This window comes from Coregonus clupeaformis, chromosome 19 (assembly GCF_020615455.1).
Source record: "Coregonus clupeaformis isolate EN_2021a chromosome 19, ASM2061545v1, whole genome shotgun sequence".
NCBI lineage: Eukaryota > Metazoa > Chordata > Actinopteri > Salmoniformes > Salmonidae > Coregonus > Coregonus clupeaformis.
Genome location: NC_059210.1, coordinates 25,010,730 through 25,029,532, shown reverse-complemented (window position 1 = coordinate 25,029,532; position 18,803 = coordinate 25,010,730). Strand labels below are relative to the sequence as shown.

The following is an 18,803-nucleotide window of genomic DNA, read 5'->3' as shown; positions in this document are numbered from 1 at the left end:
GGAGATGGGTTAGATAGGGAAGAGATGATAGAGAGGGGTTTAGAGAAGAGGGAGAGAGAAAATAAGTTTGAGGTTGATGAATAATTGCAGTAAGGGGTAGAATGTTTGGAAAAACAGAGCTAAGTTCACCAAAGAGCAGAGTCATAGAATAACAGAGAATGCAATTGGATGCAAAGTATCACAGTTTGTGTGTGATAAGTGATAAGTCCACCGAAAATCAGTCTGATTTCCCCTCATAGAAAACCACAGAGAGGAGTCCTCCTTCCAGAACCATCATACCACCAAAGTCCTCCTGGTCAGTCCCAGTCTTCCTCCCCCATCTGTCAGTCTATTCTCCTCTTCCTCCCCCTCCTCTGGTCGCCCATTTCTCTCTATTCTTACTGAATATATACAGTGCATACAGAAAGTATTCAGACCCCTTCACTATTTCCACATTTTGTTACGTTACAGCCTTATTCTTGATAAAATGATATTTTTACTCATCAATCTACACACAATACCCCATAATGACAAAGCAAAAACAGGTTAAGATTTTTTTTCAAATGTATTAAAAATAAAAAAAGAGAAATATACCATTTACATAACTATTCAGACCCTTTCCTCAGTACTTTGTTGAAGCACCTTTGGCAGCGATTACAGCCTCAAGTCTTCTTGGGTATGACGCTACAAGCTTGGCACACCTATATTTGGGGAGTTTCTCCCATTCTTCTCTGCAGATCCTCTCAAGCTCTGTCAGTTTGGATGGGGGGTGTCACTGCACAGCTATTTTCAGGTCTCTCCAGAGATGTTAGATCGGATTCAAGTCCGGGCTCTGGCTGGGCCACTCAAGGACATTCAGAGACTTGTCCCGAAGCCACTCATGCATTGTCTTGGCTGTGAGCTTAGGATCATTTTCCTGTTGGAAGGTGAACCTTCACCCCAGTCTGAGGTCCTGAGCGCTTTGGAGTAGGTATTCATCAAGGATCTCTCTGTACTTTGCTCCGTTCATCTTTCCCTCGATCCTGACTAGTCTCCCAGTCCCTGCCGCTGAAAAACATCCCCACAGCATGATGCTGCCACCACCATGCTTCACAGTAGGGATGGTGCCAGGTTTCCTCCAGATGTGATGCTTAGCATTCAGGCCAAAGAGTTGAATCTTGGTTTCATCAGACCAGAGAATCTTGTTTCTCATGGTCTGAGAGTCTTTAAGTGCCTTTTGGCAAACTCCAAGCGGGCTGTCATGTGCTTTTTACTAAGGAGTGGCTTTCGTCTGGCCATTCTACCATAAAGGCCTGATTAGTGGAGTGCTGCAGAGATGGTTGTCCTTCTGAAAGGTTCTCCCATCTCCACAGAGGAACTCTGGAGCTCTATCAGAGTGACCATCGGGTTCTCGGTCACCTCCCTGACCGGGAGGCCAGCTCTAGGAAGAGTCTTGGTGGTTCCAAACTTCTTCCATTTAAGAATGATGGAGGTCACTGTGTTCTTGGGGACCTTCAATGCTGCAGAAATGTTTTGGTACCCTTCCCCAGATCTGTGCCACGACACAATCCTGTCTCGGAGCTCTACAGACAATTCCTTCGACCTCATGGCTTGGTTTTCGCTCTGACATGCACTGTCAACTGTGGGACCTTATATAGACAGGTGTGTGCCTTTCCTGTCACGATCGTCATACGAAGCAGACCAAGGCGCAGCGTGATATGCGTACATCTCTTTAATAGTGTACTAGCAACACGATACAAAATACAAAACAACAAAACGAAACGTGAAGTCCTTGGTCATGAACACAAACCAACACGGAACAAGATCCCACAAAACACAAGTGCACAACAGGCTGCCTAAGTATGGTTCCCAATCAGAGACAACAAGCAACAGCTGATTCTCGTTGCCTCTGATTGAGAACCACCCCGGCCAACCTAGAAAACACATGAACTAGACACTGAACATAGAACACAAAACATAGACCCTACACACCCTGGCTCAACATATAAGAGTCCCCAGAGCCAGGGCGTGACATTTCCAAATAATGTCCAATCAATTGAATTTACCACAGGTGGCCTCCAATCAAGTTGTAGAAACATCTCAATGATGATCAATAGAAACAGGATGCACCTGAGCTCAATTTCGAGTCTCATAGCAAAGGGTCTGAATACTTTTGTAAACATTAGCAAAAATGTCCAAAAACCAGTTTTCACATTGTCATTATGGGGTATTGTGTGTAGATTGATGAGGATTTTTCTCATAAGCCTAACATTTCACGAATACATGGTGTTGCAAGGCTGCCATGGTTTAGACTGCTGGCTGGCAGCAATAATGTAATTACTTGTTTAGTAATTAAAGTTGGAAATTCAAACATTGTAAAATACATTTTCGATACAACAGCATACTAATCAGCAACCAATTGATTTTTAAAAAAAACCACAACTGTCCTGTATAGACTACCTGAACCTGCATTACATGAGCTGTCCTCACGCTCTCTCCCAGCTTGGATAGAACGTTGTTGTGCATAAAACTAGTCTATTAATGCCAAATAATACTGTCAGTCCATCCTTAAAACACTAGCTTACTTTGTATTGTTTCATTATGCAGTGTAGCTTACTATCTATAGCTATATACAGTATTTAGCTGCTATTTATACACTTTCTTATAACAAATTATACATCAAATAGCCTAACAATTACGAAAAAAATAGTCAGCTTGAGGACAAATTTCTAAACTATTTACTGTTGAACTTAGCAGGTTTTGTCTGGCTATTAGCCTACACAAATGGGCTGCAATTAAAGTAAATGTAATTAAAATCCAACTTCAGAGACTCCCTTGGTCTTCTAATGTCCTATTGAGAGATTTTGCATTAGCCTATATGTCCATTGGACTGCACACAATTTAAACTTCGTTTTGAATGATGCATGCCAAGATATACCAAAGATAAAGGACTGATGATATTACAACCACACATATCAAACGTCGGTTCACCAGTATGAAGAAAACCGCTTTTTTTGTTTGAGCCCTCAAGAGCTATTGTCCGCTAAAGATGATAATCTGTCTGCATCTGCCAATTTATTGGCTGTCCAGTATCCAGACGACCTATACAGTTAATCTCTTTCCGTAACTTGTTGAGGCCGGCAATTAAGGAGAACGCAAGAGGCGCAATTAAAGACGTTGCAGAACTGCTGTAGGTCTATTTGAATCACCACGTCCTTCTGCCCAGTTTCCCTGATGTTGCTACGGAAATCAAGCTGTTTTTAACCATCCCTGTAATTGTCGCTTCTGCGGCGAGATCGTTTTCACAACTAAAACTCATAAAGAACTACCTAAAAATAAGCATTAGGCTCTCGGTCTGATATGCGCCTTTGAACACCTAAGTATGCTCCTCTCATTGCACTGGTTCCGGTGTAGCCTTGACCACAGAATTTGTTCACCGATATCCCCTTACTTTCAATCAGTTCAATTGTTTATTTTTCAAGGCCTGGGGCACTTTGGTCAGTCACATTCTTGAAGCCCAAGAAACAAATACTTACCTTCCTAATACATATGGAAATAAAATACGTTTATGAATGATGTAAGGGTTGGTGTGAGGTGTGACCCAGGTGCGGTGCAGGATAGACAGTAGGCAGTAGGCAGAGATGGTGAAACAATAATCTTTACTGGTGGTCCCGAAGCCAGGAAACAAAAACACTGATTAGTACTGCTGGGCATAGAGAAACTAGCAGAGGAAACTGAGCAAGGGAACACAGGGAAGTGAGGGCATAAATACACAGGTGAACAGGTAGACACAGGTGACACCAATAGGATCAAGATTAGTCCAGACTGTGAGTGAGGAGGTGCCTAAGGTTGTCGGAGGAGGACACCTATTAGATCGCTCCGGAACTGCGACCCCCTCCTGTAACTGCGACCCCCTCCTGTAACATCATTACTTTTTGGAGGGTTACTGTCAAAATGATTAATGAAATAAAACTAAATAGACATTGTAATCGACAGGCACATGGGCCCCCAGAGCTCGTTGGCTCTGCCTTGTGGGGCCTGCGGGGTGTCCAATATGCCAATGTAGGTGTAGTACAGATAGGCTAATGTATTCTGATACAGGTAGGTGTAGTACAGATAGGCTAATGTATTCTGATACAGGTACGTGTAGTACAGATAGGCTAAATGTATTCTGATACAGGTACGTGTAGTACAGATAGGCTAATGTATTCTGATACAGGTAGGTGTAGTACAGATAGGCTAATGTATTCTGATACAGGTACGTGTAGTACAGATAGGCTAAATGTATTCTGATACAGGTACGTGTAGTACAGATAGGCTAATGTATTCTGATACAGGTAGGTGTAGTACAGATAGGCTAATGTATTCTGATACAGGTAGGTGTAGTACAGATAGGCTAAATGTATTCTGATACAGGTACGTGTAGTACAGATAGGCTAATGTATTGTGATACAGGTAGGTGTAGTACAGATAGGCTAAATGTATTGTGATACAGGTAGGTGTAGTGTGCAGATAGTATCAGCTGTGTATGTATAAGCAGATGTGGGAGGCACATCAGATACAGTAACACAGGATCTGTATTCATGCCTCCAGAGATATTACTTGAAGCCAAAATCTCCCTCTCTCATTTTCAGTTCACTTTCTTCAACAACTTTGCTGTGCTCTTCCACATTGCCTTCTACAAACAGGACCTACCACTGCTACGCAAGGTAAGATATTTCATCTGGGCAGCACAGTTTGTCTGAGTGGCTAGAGGAAATGTTATACAATGTGGAAATACCTCATGTTAATAAAGGGTAGATATTGTGTTTGTGTGTGTGTGTGTGTGTGTGTTTGTGTGTATACAGTATGCAACACTTTAAATTTGATTTATCGATTTGTGCACACAGAAGCTTGCCTCTCTGCTAATTTGGAACCAGCTGGTGAACCAGCTTACAGAGGTTGTGGTGCCGTTTATAGTCGACCGCTTCCTCAGTGCTCCCCATAAGAAAGAGCAGGAGGACAACCTAGAGGTGGACAAACTCAGAGCTCAGAGAAGCCTTCCACCCTTTCCAGTAAGTCCTTGTAAAATCAAATCAAATCAAATCAAATTGTATTGGTCACATGCGCCGAATACAACAGGTGCAGACATTACAGTGAAATGCTTACTTACAGCCCTTAACCAACAGTGCATTTATCTGTAACAAAAAAAGTAACAATAAAACAACAACAAAAAAAGTGTTGAGAAAAAAAGAGCAGAAGTAAAATAAAATAACAGTAGGGAGGTTATATATACAGGGGGGTACCGGTGCATAGTCAATGTGCGGGGGCACCAGCTAGTTGAGATAGTTGAAGTAATATGTACATGTGGGTAGAGTTAAAGTGACTATGCATAAATAATTAACAGAGTAGCAGCAGCGTAAAAAGGATGGGGTGGGGGGGCAGTGCAAATAGTCCGGGTAGCCATGATTAGCTGTTCAGGAGTCTTATGGCTTGGGGGTAGAAGCTGTTGAGAAGTCTTTTGGACCTAGACTTGGCACTCCGGTACCGCTTGCCGTGCGGTAGCAGGGAGAACAGTCTATGACTAGGGTGGCTGGAGTCTTTGACAATTTTGAGGGCCTTCCTCTGACACCGCCTGGTATAGAGGTCCTTGATGGCAGAGGGCATTTTAAATGTGTTTGTCTGTTTTGTTTTTCTCTGTTTTGCTTCATTGTGCTCATCTGCCTTGGTTTCTTTGTATCTGTGCCTTAGGGGGTAGAATCAAGGTTGGGTGTATTTGCATGTCGTATGTTAGGGGTCTCTTTGTTTTGGTGATTAACTTATTGCGTCTGTTGCTACGTTTCAGGGCCTGTTTGCGGAGTACATTGAGTTGCTGCTGAAGTTTGGATATTTGAGTCTGTTCTCCTGTGTGTACCCGCTCACCGCCGTCCTCCTGCTCCTCAACAACATCACAGAGATCCCAGGGGATGCCTACAAGATTTGCAAACTGTTCCGGAAGCCATTCTCTGCCCCTGTATCCAACATGGGGGTGTGGCAGGTTAGGAGGGTTTTGGGCGAGGGAATGTGAGAATTTGAACAAACAGAGAGGGCATTTTTACTGCAGACAGAAAGTAGCTATGTAGCTAAATCAGGTAAATAAATAGATGTAAGCAGCATGTAGTGGTCAATGTAATTTTCTAATCAGTACCCATCTACGTCACTGTGTACATTTGCATGTATTTGCTTGTGTCCTTGTATGTTCCTGTAACCATATTTATGTATGCCTGTGTATGTTTCAGACAGCGTTTGAGGTTCTGGGCTTTGTCTCAGTCATGTCTAACTGCTGGCTGCTGCTGCTGTCCCCTCGCGTCCAGAAGTTCTGTCTGGAGGGAGGGATCAGCGGCAAGAACATCATACTCTTCGCCATCCTGGTCGAGGTACAGTATGAGGGGAGCCTTCCTGGTGGAGGTACAGTATCTTGTTCATAACAGTACAGTATATGGTTCATAGCAGTTGTCTTATTCACAGCATGTTACGGTGTCATCATCTACCCAACTGACATAGGTGTATGTGTGTTTGTTTGTCAGCATGTCCTGATCCTGGTCAAGATGATTCTAGCTTTTATGATACCAGCCGAGCCTGACTGGGTCAGAATCAAGAGGGAACAGATCGAGTTCCACTCTATGCAAGCTCTAGGGCAGCAGGTAAGAATGATCTAATCAAGAATAATCACTAATAATATAGTTACTGGAACAATCAGGCATCTGACAATCAAACATCTCCTTTTGACTCTTACAGAAGCTATGAAGGCTATGGAGCCCCTGTGGGAGAGTCTGAGTGTCCTGTTGCCCTTCAAGTGTTGGTTTGGACTAGGGGGCTCATTAGAATCAGCTGCCATGACGAGGGTAGAGAGGAGGATATAAAGACACATAAAGAAACAGCCAGTCTGAGAAGCTCTCTCAGCATCTCCCTCTCGAGGACTCCCTCTCCAGGCATAAATACAGTTCAGAAAGGAAAGACCAAGTATTCATTTAACCATTTATTAGAAAACATAAACAATACATTAGGTCTTGGCAATAGGCTCTGCCGCTTTAGGGTAGCTCACTGCCAGAGCAAAGCGTCAACATATATTAAAGTAACTACAGGTGTGCTATACCAATCCACCTGCAGGAAGGAAAACAGAACCAAACAGGTGGAGGTTGGGGTGGTGGTGGTTTGGGTGGTGGTGGGCAGCAAGAAAAACAAACTCATACTAGCAGTAGCAGCAAGCGGCAGCAGAGGATGTCTGAGCAGAACCTGGTCAGCTTAAATAGACCGCCATATTAAGGTAGGAAGTGTTGTTAGCATCTGATTGGTACAATCTCAGCTGATGCAGACACTCGGGTTTCCCTTCTGAACCGGCTTTGCTTTATAAGTCTCTCATGTCATGGAAGATACAAGTGGCAGGGGCCTGGGACTGAAGGCAAACCCAAGGAAGAGCTAGGAGCGTTGTTAATTGGGTTAATGTAGTATTGAATCTTCAGCTTAAGGTGTCTTTGAGATTTCTAGAAATACTGGGTAGCTTTGGACTTTATTGTGAGTGTGGCACATACTATGCAATTATTTAATTTGCTCTAATCACACAAGTGCTGTATCATAAAAAAATATATATTCTCCACAGTGGTTTAAGTACTTTCACATCATGAGTGTTACATTGTACACTTCAGACACATTATAAACCTACTAAGATCACATGATGAATTATGTGCACTTTTACTTGAAGATTTTACAATGATAAAACATCATGATTAATGATGATCTTGATGGCAACACTATATTAAATACAAAAGACAGTGGACCGGCTTTGAAGCCATGCTGACTGACATACAGTGGGGGGAAAAAGTATTTAGTCAGCCACCAATTGTGCAAGTTCTCCCACTTAAAAAGATGAGAGAGGCCTGTAATTTTCATCATAGGTACACGTCAACTATGACAGACAAATTGAGATTTTTCTTCTCCAGAAAAACACATTGTAGGATTTTTAATGAATTTATTTGCAAATTATGGTGGAAAATAAGTTTTTGGTCACCTACAAACAAGCAAGATTTCTGGCTCTCACAGACCTGTAACTTCTTCTTTAAGAGGTTCCTCTGTCCTCCACTCGTTACCTGTATTAATGGCACCTGTTTGAACTTGTTATCAGTATAAAAGACACCTGTCCACAACCTCAAACAGTCACACTCCAAACTCCACTATGGCCAAGACCAAAGAGCTGTCAAAGGACACCAGAAACAAAATTGTAGACCTGCACCAGGCTGGGAAGACTGAATCTGCAATAGGTAAGCAGCTTGGTTTGAAGAAATCAACTGTGGGAGCAATTATTAGGAAATGGAAGACATACAAGACCACTGATAATCTCCCTCGATCTGGGGCTCCACGCAAGATCTCACCCCGTGGGGTCAAAATGATCACAAGAACGGTGAGCAAAAATCCCCGAACCACACGGGGGGACCTAGTGAATGACCTGCAGAGAGCTGGTACCAAAGTAACAAAGCCTACCATCAGTAACACACTACGCCCGCCAGGGACTCAAATCCTGCAGTGCCAGACGTGTCCCCCTGCTTAAGCCAGTACATGTCCAGGCCCATCTGAAGTTTGCTAGAGTGCATTTGGATGATCCAGAAGAGGATTGGGAGAATGTCATATGGTCAGATGAAACCAAAATAGAACTTTTTGGTAAAAACTCAACTCGTCGTGTTTGGAGGACAAAGAATGCTGAGTTGCATCCAAAGAACACCATACCTACTGTGAAGCATGGGGGTGGAAACATCATGGTTTGGGGCTGTTTTCTGCAAAGGGACCAGGACGACTGATCCGTGTAAAGGAAAGAATGAATGGGGCCATGTATCGTGATATTTTGAGTGAAAATCTCCTTCCATCAGCAAGGGCATTGAAGATGAAACGTGGCTGGGTCTTTCAGCATGACAATGATCCCAAACACACCGCCCGGGCAACGAAGGAGTGGCTTTGTAAGAAGCATTTCAAGGTCCTGGAGTGGCCTAGCCAGTCTCCAGATCTCAACCCCATAGAAAATCTTTGGAGGGAGTTGAAAGTCCGTGTTGCCCAGTGACAGCCCCAAAACATCACTGCTCTAGAGGAGATCTGCATGGAGGAATGGGCCAAAATACCAGCAACAGTGTGTGAAAACCTTGTGAAGACTTACAGAAAATGTTTGACCTGTGTCATTGCCAACAAAGGGTATATAACAAAGTATTGAGAAACTTTTGTTATTGACCAAATACTTATTTTCCACCATAATTTGCAAATAAATTCATAAAAAATCCTACAATGTGATTTTCTGGATTTTCTTTTCTCATTTTGTCTTTACAGGCCTCTCTCATCTTTTTACAGGCCTCTCTCATCTTTTTTTTGTCTGTCATAGTTGACGTGTACCTATGATGAAAATTATAGGCCTCTCTCATCTTTTTGAGTGGGAGAACATGCACAATTGGTGGCTGACTAAATACTTTTTTTCCCCACTGTATAAGGCAGATCAAAAGAAGGGGAAAAAAGGGGAACAACGTAAAGAAAAGAGACAAAGAGAGCTGGGTGTTCTTAAGTTGTTTGAAAATAAGGGACAAAAACTGATAAAAGATACAAAAGATAAAAGAGACAGAGGTATAGAGAAAATGGCAAAAGAGGCGAAGGTAACAGAAAAACTAATGGCAGAAGACAATACACCTTTCTCACATACGGATTCAGCAAAAAGCCCCCACCTTACGAGGAAGAAGTAGAGTTTAAGGACGTCTATCCTCAGCTTCCAATGATCATTCAGGAGGGTGATTATTGCATCAGAGATGAAGATGAACGAATAACAGAGAGAGGACAAGCAGAAACAACCATAAAGTTGAATCCAACTCCAAAAGTAAGAAGAAAACTACATGTCTGGAAACTAAGGGTAGAGTGAGGTTTAGGAGGATGGAATTTGAAGATGATGATGATGATGATCAGAGTGATTCAGAAGAGATCATGGGTGGATATGACCCTGTGATCAGACAGAGGTTGGCCAGAGCGGAAAGAAGGGGTGATGGAAGTTGGAAGAAGAAGGATACAAGAGAATCGAGCTCTGATGAAAGTCAAGATGAAGCCAGCGATGAAGATTTGGAGATTAAAGGTGCTTCATGTTCAAGAGGATTTTATTCTACAATGACTAGCACAGAAGAAATAGAAAGAGATATGGATCGATGCATATCATGCTTGGATAAGGCGAATAATTTAGAAGAAGTAAGAGAATTGGAAGAACAACTCAAGAAGTTGAAGATACAGAAGGAAAAACTGCTGAAAAAAGAATATCAAAAATTGGAGAGGAAATATACATTGCGGACAAGAAAAGAGAGCACAAGTAAGAAGATGATGCCAGTGATAATTCGAGGACAGAACCTGGAGAATAAGCCTTTGCAGAATACCGATATGTCAGATATACTTGAGAAGCTGCCTACTCTTCAAGATGGAGCATATCCTTGGATTTCTAAGTTGGAAGAAATTACGGTGGGAACACAGTCTGCCATAGGAGACATTAAGAGACTTTTGGCTAATCTCCTTGGGATTCCAGGTATGGAAGAAATTTTTCAGAGAGCTGGACTTAATCGATATGTGGGGACTGCGGTGAATGATCCTGAGTTGTTAGCTGCAAGTAGAAATCGGCTGTGGAGAGCACTGAAAGATACGTTTCCAACAAATGTGCATCCTGACAACATTCTGATTGACCCACTAGGACAACAAGTAAATCCGAGAGCCTATGTGTCAAGAGCTCATCAAGTGTGGAGAAATATTACTGGAAATGATCCAGATGTGAGTCAAATTGAGCAGTCAATTTTGCGAGCTAAACTGCAGATGGGGCTGCCCTCACCAGTAAGGAGCAAACTGGCAGAGGTGGTTGGACTTGGAAGCACGACAAAAGGTGTCTATACAGATCATATAGCCCATCAAGTGGATCTGTACCGGAAAAAGGAACACAACCAGAAAGAACAGGACCAAGAAATTATCAGAAAACTCAATCAAATACAACTGGTGGAGAATAAGAAGAAGGAGAAGAAACAGGCTTTGGTTATGCAGAATCAGTGTTCACCAAATCAACAATCACTGCCACAGCTTCAACCGAACCAGGTCCAACCGCAATTGTACCAGCCACCACTAGTGGGACCAGTTGTTTCATATCCACAGCCAGTTTCTGGACAGACACAGAATTGGAGAGGAAGAGGACGAGAAGGCTTAGGAAGAGGAAGAGGAAGCAGATTTAAGCCATACTTCCAGCAATCTTCAGAAGTGTGTTATAATTGTGGACAGGTTGGTCACTTTGCCCGTGAGTGTAATGGGCCAGGAGGAAACACCAGAGGGAATTTCAGAGGAAGATACAGGGGCCAGTCAAGATCATTTGGAGGACCGGTGAACCCTTATAGGGGCCCGGAGCCAGGATTCTAGAGGTGCCCAGAAGATCCGAAAGGGGGGTGTCAGCTGGTAGCATCAGGACCGGAAAAAGATCCAACAATTGAGGTGAAAGTAAACAATCGACCATTGGAAGTGATGGCGGATAGCGGAGCTGCTTTCACCTGTGTTCGGCCTGAAGATGCTACACATCTCCCCATGTCCAATCAACTAATTAGTACAATCGGATTTGAGGGAGTGAAACAGCTGATTCCTCTTACGGAACCAATTGAGCTCTGCTATAAAAATCCAAACATTACAATACCCATACTGGTATCGGAACATACACCTATTGCATTGTTGGGAAGAGATGCATTGTGTAGATTGAATTGTACAATAAAATGTACGCCAGACGGCTGTCTGGTAGAAGTGCCAAAAGAAAAGGTTTACCAATTGTTGATGACGACAGAGATTGACTCTTCTTCAGTATTTTGGATTGGAAATCTCAGTGCAGATTTTTTGAAGTAGGCTAAGATATGGGAGAAATTCATTGTGGCAAAAATGCCAGGTGCGAGGCTTCCAGAATATCAATTTCATTGTACGCTGAAGTATTTCAAGAATGCTGCCCAATCGAACACAGAGGAATGGTTGAGTCATCAACCAAAGGTTAAACTCAGCTCATGTTGCATAATTTTAGGACCACAAGGAGCAGCTATGAAGATAAACACAGACGATTATCTGGATAAAGAATTTGAGAAGAGTGTGCCACATGTGACCTTGTTGGTTGCTGAAGACTATGAGCAGAAGCATATAGGAGAAATGATGACAGAAGCAGAGAAAGCTGTTTTCGTACCAATGAAAGAGAATTTGGCGATTTGGAGGAGTGAAGATCAGTGATTTCTCAAAATCATGATTTCGGCTCAAGGACAGCCACAAGCTGTACCGATCACACATGAATATATTTGCAGTGCGAAGATGGATTTAGACTCTATGAAAGAGGAGAGGTTGCAACAAGTTCCAGAATGTTTGTGGTCTCAACACAGTACCGATATTGGACTTGTGAAATCAGCCCAACCGGTGAAATTGAAACTTCGACCAGGAGCCAGACCTCCTTGGAAGAATCAGTATCCATTGAAAGATGAAGTAATCCAGGGGATCGAACCACAAATTGAAGGACTTTTGAAAGCAGGTGTTTTGAAGACAATAAAAAGTCCTCAGAGTAACACACCTTTGTTGCCTTTGAAGAAACCCGATGAGACTTATCGTATGGTTCATGATTTGAGAGCAGTGAATGAAGTAGGGACCTTTGAGAGCTATGGTTAAAGATACTGGGAGTGGTCAACTCCATAGCAATCTTTCCTGGACACAGGAAGGCCTTGTGGCATTTGAAACGATCAAACAGAGGCTACAGGAGGCACCTGCACTCACACTACCAGACTACTCTAAGAATTTCTTGTTATATGTGTCTACTTCTACTGGGGGTAAATATGCATGTGCAGTTCTTTGTCAGCTGACAGGTACAGGGACGAATCCTCAACCTATTTCCTACTACTCTACTGCCTATTCAGAAGTAGAACTAGGGCTACCACTGTGCTACAGAGCAATGGTGGGAGTATATTCAATGTATGACAAAGCATCATCTGTTACGATGGGTTACCCAGTAACAATTCTTACCCATCATAGTCTCAGAAATCTTCTGAACTATGGAAAATATACATTGACTATGCCTAGGCTCAGAGACTATCATAGGCTCTTAGAGCAGGAAGACCTAGTGAGGTGTGATACGATGAATCCAACCGAGAATTTGCCAACTTCAGAGGATGGTGAGCCATATGATTGTGTTCAAGAAGCAGAGAAATACTTGAGGCTTAGATCAGATTTGCAAGCCTTTCCATTACTTGAGGCAGACCTGGAGTATTGGACTGATGGGTCTTGTTATCTTGTGGGAGATCAATTGTGTGCTGGCTATGCAGTAGTTAAAGCTCAAGGAACTGGATTTGTTGTTGAAAAGGCTGAAATAATACCACAGCCTGCGTCCGCACAACTTGCTGAACTTGTGGGGCTAACAGAAGCGTGTTTGTTAGCAGAAGGAAAGCGAGTGACGATATATACTGATTCTGCATATGCACATAGTGTATGTCATTTGTTTGGAGCAGTGTGGAAAGGTCGAGGGTTTAAGAAAACGGATGGTTCCCCGATACAACATCATGCGCAAATAATGAAATTGTTGCATGCTATGATGAAGCCTAAAGAGATAGTGATAGCTAAGTGTGCAGCTCATAAAACCGATGTGTCAAAAGTCACAGGACCAGGCACCGGTGGAACAGGCACGGGCCGTGCCGGACTGGACACACGCACCACTGGCTTGATGCGGGGAGCAGGAACGGGCCGGACCGGGCTGACGACGCGCACCACTGGCTTGGTGCGGGGAGCAGGTACGGGCCGTACCGGACTGGCGACGCGCACCACTAGTTTGGTGCGAGGGACAGGAACAGGCCGGACCGGGCTGGCGACGCGCACCACAGGTTTGGTGCGAGGGGCAGGAACAGGCCGGGCCGTGCTGGCGACGCGCACCACTGGTTTGGTGCGAGGGGCAGGAACAGGCCGGGCCGGGCTGGCGACGCGCACCACTGGTTTGGTGCGAGGGCAGGAACAGGCCGGACCGGGCTGGCGACGCGCACCACTGGCTTGGTGCGAGGGACAGGAACAGGCCAGACCGGGCTGGCGACGCGCACCACTGGCTTAGTGCGGGACCACCACTTAGTGCGTGACCACCACTTACTCTCCACCTCCCTGTTGCACCCCTGGTCTGGTCTGGACCTCGGCGTGCTGCTTCCCCTCTCCTTCCTCCCACGACGTACCAAGCCCTGTCTGGACCCTGGTGTGGGAGACCCCGAACCTGGAGAGGGGCTGACGTCTGGGTCTGGACTGGAACCGCTGACTGGAGCTGGACCCGACGACGGTGGATCGAACTGCTCTGGCTCTGGAGTGGAGCCGCTGACCGGAGCTGGATCAGGCACCGGTGGAGCGGACTACTCTGGCTCCGGAATGGAGCGGCTGACCGGAGCTGGACTGGACCCCGGTGGAGCGGATTGCTCTGGCTCCGGAGTGGATCCACTGACCGGTGCCGGACCAGGCACCGGTGGAACAGGCACGGGCCGTGCCGGACTGGACACACGCACCACTGGCTTGGTGCGGGGAGCAGGAACGGGCCGGACCGGGCTGACGACGCGCACCACTGGCTTGGTGCGGGGAGCAGGTACGGGCCGTACCGGACTGGCGACGCGCACCACTAGTTTGGTGCGAGGGACAGGAACAGGCCGGACCGGGCTGGCGACGCGCACCACAGGTTTGGTGCGAGGGGCAGGAACAGGCCGGGCTGTGCTGGCGACGCGCACCACTGGTTTGGTGCGAGGGGCAGGAACAGGCCGGGCCGGGCTGGCGACGCGCACCACTGGTTTGGTGCGAGGGGCAGGAACAGGCCGGACCGGGCTGGTGACGCGCACCACTGGCTTGGTGCGAGGGGCAGGAACAGGCCGGACCGGGCTGGCGACGCGCACCACTGGCTTGGTGCGAGGGACAGGAACAGGCCAGACCGGGCTGGCGACGCGCACCACTGGCTTAGTGCGGGAAGCAGGAACGGGTCGGGCCGTACTGGGAACACGCACCACTGGCTTAGTGCGGGGAGCAGGAACGGGCCGGACCGTACTGGGAACACACACCACTGGCCTTGTGCGGGAAGCAGGAATGGGTTGGGCCGTACTGGGAACACGCACCACTGGCTTAGTGCGGGGATCAGGAACGGGCCGGACCGAACTGGCGACACGCACCACTTCCTTCTGCTGCCTAACCAGCTCCTCTCGCCGTGGCTCTACACTCTCCTTCTCCCTTATAGCCTCCTGTAGCTCCTCCCTCTGACCAAATAACTCCTGCTCTCTCTGAACACTTATACAGGTACTGATGAGGGGATATGAACCAGGTCTGTGTAATAAACAAGACAAAATAAATGGAATGGTGAGATGAGGAGCGGCAATGGCTAGAAGGCTGGTGACGACAAACGCCGAAGCCTGCCCAAACAAGGAGAGGAGGCAGCTTTCGAGGAAGTCGTGACACTCAAGAACACATACAGTTGAAAACGAAAGTTTACATACACCTTAGCCAAATATATTTAAACTCAATTTTTCACAATTCCTGACATTTAATCCTAGAAAAATTCCCTGTCTTAGGTCAGTTAGGATCACCACTTTATTTTAAGAATGTGAAATGTCAGAATAATAGTAGAAAGAATGATTTATTTCAGCTTTTATTTCTTTCATCACATTCCAAGTGGGTCAGAAGTTTACATACACTCAATTAGTATTTGGTAGCATTGCCTTTAAATTGTTTAACTTGGGTCAAATGTTTCGGGTAGCCTTCCACAAGCTTCCCACAATAAGTTGGGTGAATTTTGTCCAATTCCTCCTGACAGAGCCAGTGTAACTGAGTCAGGTTTTCCCACAAATGTTCAATAGGATTGAGGTCAGGGCTTTGTGATGGCCACTCCAATACCTTGACTTTGTTGTCCTTAAGCCATTTTGCCACAACTTTGGAAGTATGCTAGGGGTCATTGTCAATTTTGAAGACCCATTTGCGACCAAGCTTTAACTTCCTGACTGATGTCTTGAGATGTTGCATCAATATATCCACATAATTTTCCTTCCGCATGATGCCATCTATTTTGTGAAGTGCACCAGTCCCTCCTGCAGCAAAGCACCCCCACAGCATTAGGCTGCCACCCCCGTGCTTCACGGTTGGGATGGTGTTCTTCGGCTTGCAAGCATCCCCATTTTTCCTCCAAAAATAACGATGGTCATTATGGCCAAACAGTTCTATTTTTGTTTCATCGGAGTAGAGGACATTTCTCCAAAAAGTATGATCTTTGTCCCCATGTGCAGTTGCAAAACGCATTCTGGTATTTTTATGGCGGTTTTGGAGCAGTGGCTTCTTCCTTGCTGAGCGGCCTTTCAGGTTATGTCGATATAGAACTCGTTTTACTGTGGATATAGATACTTTTGTACCCGTTTCCTCCAGCATCTTCACAAGGCCCTTTGCTGTTGTTCTGGGATTGATTTGCACTTTTCGCACCAAAGTACGTTAATCTCTAGGAGACAGAACGCATCTCCTTCCTGAGCGGTATGACGGCTGCGTGGTCCCATGGTGTTTATACTTGCGTACTATTGTTTGTTCAGATGAACATGGTACCTTCAGGCGTTTGGAAATTGCTCCCAAGGATGAACCAGACTTGTGGAGGTCTACAATTCTTTTTCTGAGGTCTTGGCTGATTTCTTTTGATTTTCCCATGATGTCAAGCAAAGAGGCACTGAGTTTGAAGGTAGGCCTTGAAATACATCCACAGGTACACCTCCAATTGACTCAAATTATGTCAATTAGCCTATCAGAAGCTTCTAAAGCCATGACATCATTTTCTGGAATTTTCCAAGCTGTTTAAAGGCACAGTCAACTTAGTGTATGTAAACTTCTGACCCACTGGAATTGTGATACAGTGAATTATAAATGAAATAATCTGTCTGTAAACAATTGTTGGAAAAATTACTTGTGTCATGCACAAAGTAGATGTCCTAACTGACTTGCCAAAACTATAGTTTGTTACCAAGAAATTTGTGGAGTGGTTGAAAAAATGAGTTTTAATGACTCCAACCTAAGTGTATGTAAACCTCAGACTTCAACTGTACATAACCATGAATATATACATGTTTGGGAGTGTTACCTTGGCCGGCGCCCCCTGCCTGCTGTGTGAATGATGGTTCCATCTGCCAGGACCACCTCTTTTTCAACCAATGTGTGCAGTGGTTGAAAGACGCGTTTTAATGACTCCAACCTAAGTGTATGTAAACTTTCGACTTCAACTGTACATGTTGGTTGTTTTGCTCTAGGACACCCACAAGCCTCACAAGCCTCTTCTGAAGGTCCCTGGTACCAGTTTTAAAAAATGTATGGAAGGTAACATGGAGATAGTTTAGTGCCTAAAATAAGGGGATAAAAACATGTCACATTTTTTAAAAATTGTTTCCTGATCTTTCTTATATCTTTCAGATATAGGACAGACACTTCAGTACAAACTTCCTTTCAATTTTTTGGGGGGACTATCTGTTGTTCCATGTAGTGAATCTGTTATTCAATGCGTTTCTATTGGCTAATAGCAGTAATGCCAATTTCAATGTTTCATCATGAAAAAAAAAGATTAAGGGGTATATATGCAAAATCAAATAGCTAAATGATCCTTGGTATGACCATCTTAAAACAATTCCATCTTAGACAGGGCTTAGACTATAGAGGGTTAACCATTCTCCTATTTGTTTAAAATGTAGGGGTAAATATGTTTTACAGTGGTAAATATTAAAAGAAAAGCTTCCAAATGAAACGATCACCCCCACCTCTCTGTCATGGTTTAAACCATTTATTTCTATGTGGTTGCACTAACGTCTCCCTGTCCACGAATGATACTGTAGAATTCTATAGCTGGCTAGACAGCTGCACTGTCCACTCAGTAGTGCTGAATATCGACTTCAGCTGAGCTCCTTTTAATGCATATATTTAACGCATTTTTCCTATTTTGTTGCCTTACAACCTGGAATTAAAAATATTTTTTGGGGGATTTGTATCATTTGATTTACACAACATGCCTACCACTTTGAAGATGAAAAATATTTTTTCTTGTGAAACAAACAAGAAATAAGACAAAAAAAACAGAAAACTTGAGCTTGCATAACTGTTCACCTCCGGTCTGGGCTTTGACTAGGCCATTCCAAGACATTTAACTGTTTCCCCTTAAACCACTTGAGTGTTGCTTTAACAGTATGCTTAGGGTCATTGTCCTGCTGGAAGGTGAACCTCCGTCCCAGTCTCAAATCTCTGGAAGACTGAAACAGGTTTCCCTCAAGAATTCCTCTGTATATAGCGCCATACATCATTCCTTCAATTCTGACCAGTTTCCCAGTCCCTGCCGATGAATAACATCCCCACAGCATGATGCTGCCACCACCATGCTTCACTGTGGGGGTGTTGAGGTGCTAGAGGTGTTGGGTTTGCGCCAGACATAGCGTTTTCTTTGATGGCCAAAAAGCTCAATATTAGTCTCATCTGACCAGAGTACCTTCTTCCATATGTTTGGGGAGTCTCCCACATGACTTTTGGCATACACCAAATGTGTTTGCTTATTTTTTTCTTTAAGTAATGGCTTTTTTCTGGCCACTCTTCCGTAAAGCCCAGCTCTGTGGAGTGTACGGCTTAAAGTGGTCCTATGGACAGATACTCTAATCTCCGCTGTGGAGCTTTGCAGCTCCTTCAGGGATATCTTTGGTCTCTTTGTTGCCTCTCTGATTAATGCCCTCCTTGCCTGGTACGTGAGTTTTGGTGGGCGGCCCTCTCTTGGCAGGTTTTTTGTGGTGCCATATTGTAATAATAGATTTAATGGTGCTCCGTGG

At 44.6% G+C, this 18,803-nt stretch overlaps 1 protein-coding gene across 1 annotated transcript in view; it reads left to right on the top strand.

The window, feature by feature from the left end:
- Nucleotides 1–18,803, top strand: part of LOC121531785 (anoctamin-10-like) — a 36,949-nt gene that overhangs the window by 17,473 nt on the left and 673 nt on the right. The window contains exons 7-12 of the mRNA XM_041837233.1: nt 240–295; nt 4,593–4,667; nt 4,848–5,012; nt 5,783–5,974; nt 6,216–6,353; nt 6,504–6,620. Coding sequence (XP_041693167.1) covers nt 240–295; nt 4,593–4,667; nt 4,848–5,012; nt 5,783–5,974; nt 6,216–6,353; nt 6,504–6,620 — 743 coding nt within the window. The remainder of the gene's footprint in view (nt 1–239; nt 296–4,592; nt 4,668–4,847; nt 5,013–5,782; nt 5,975–6,215; nt 6,354–6,503; nt 6,621–18,803) is intronic.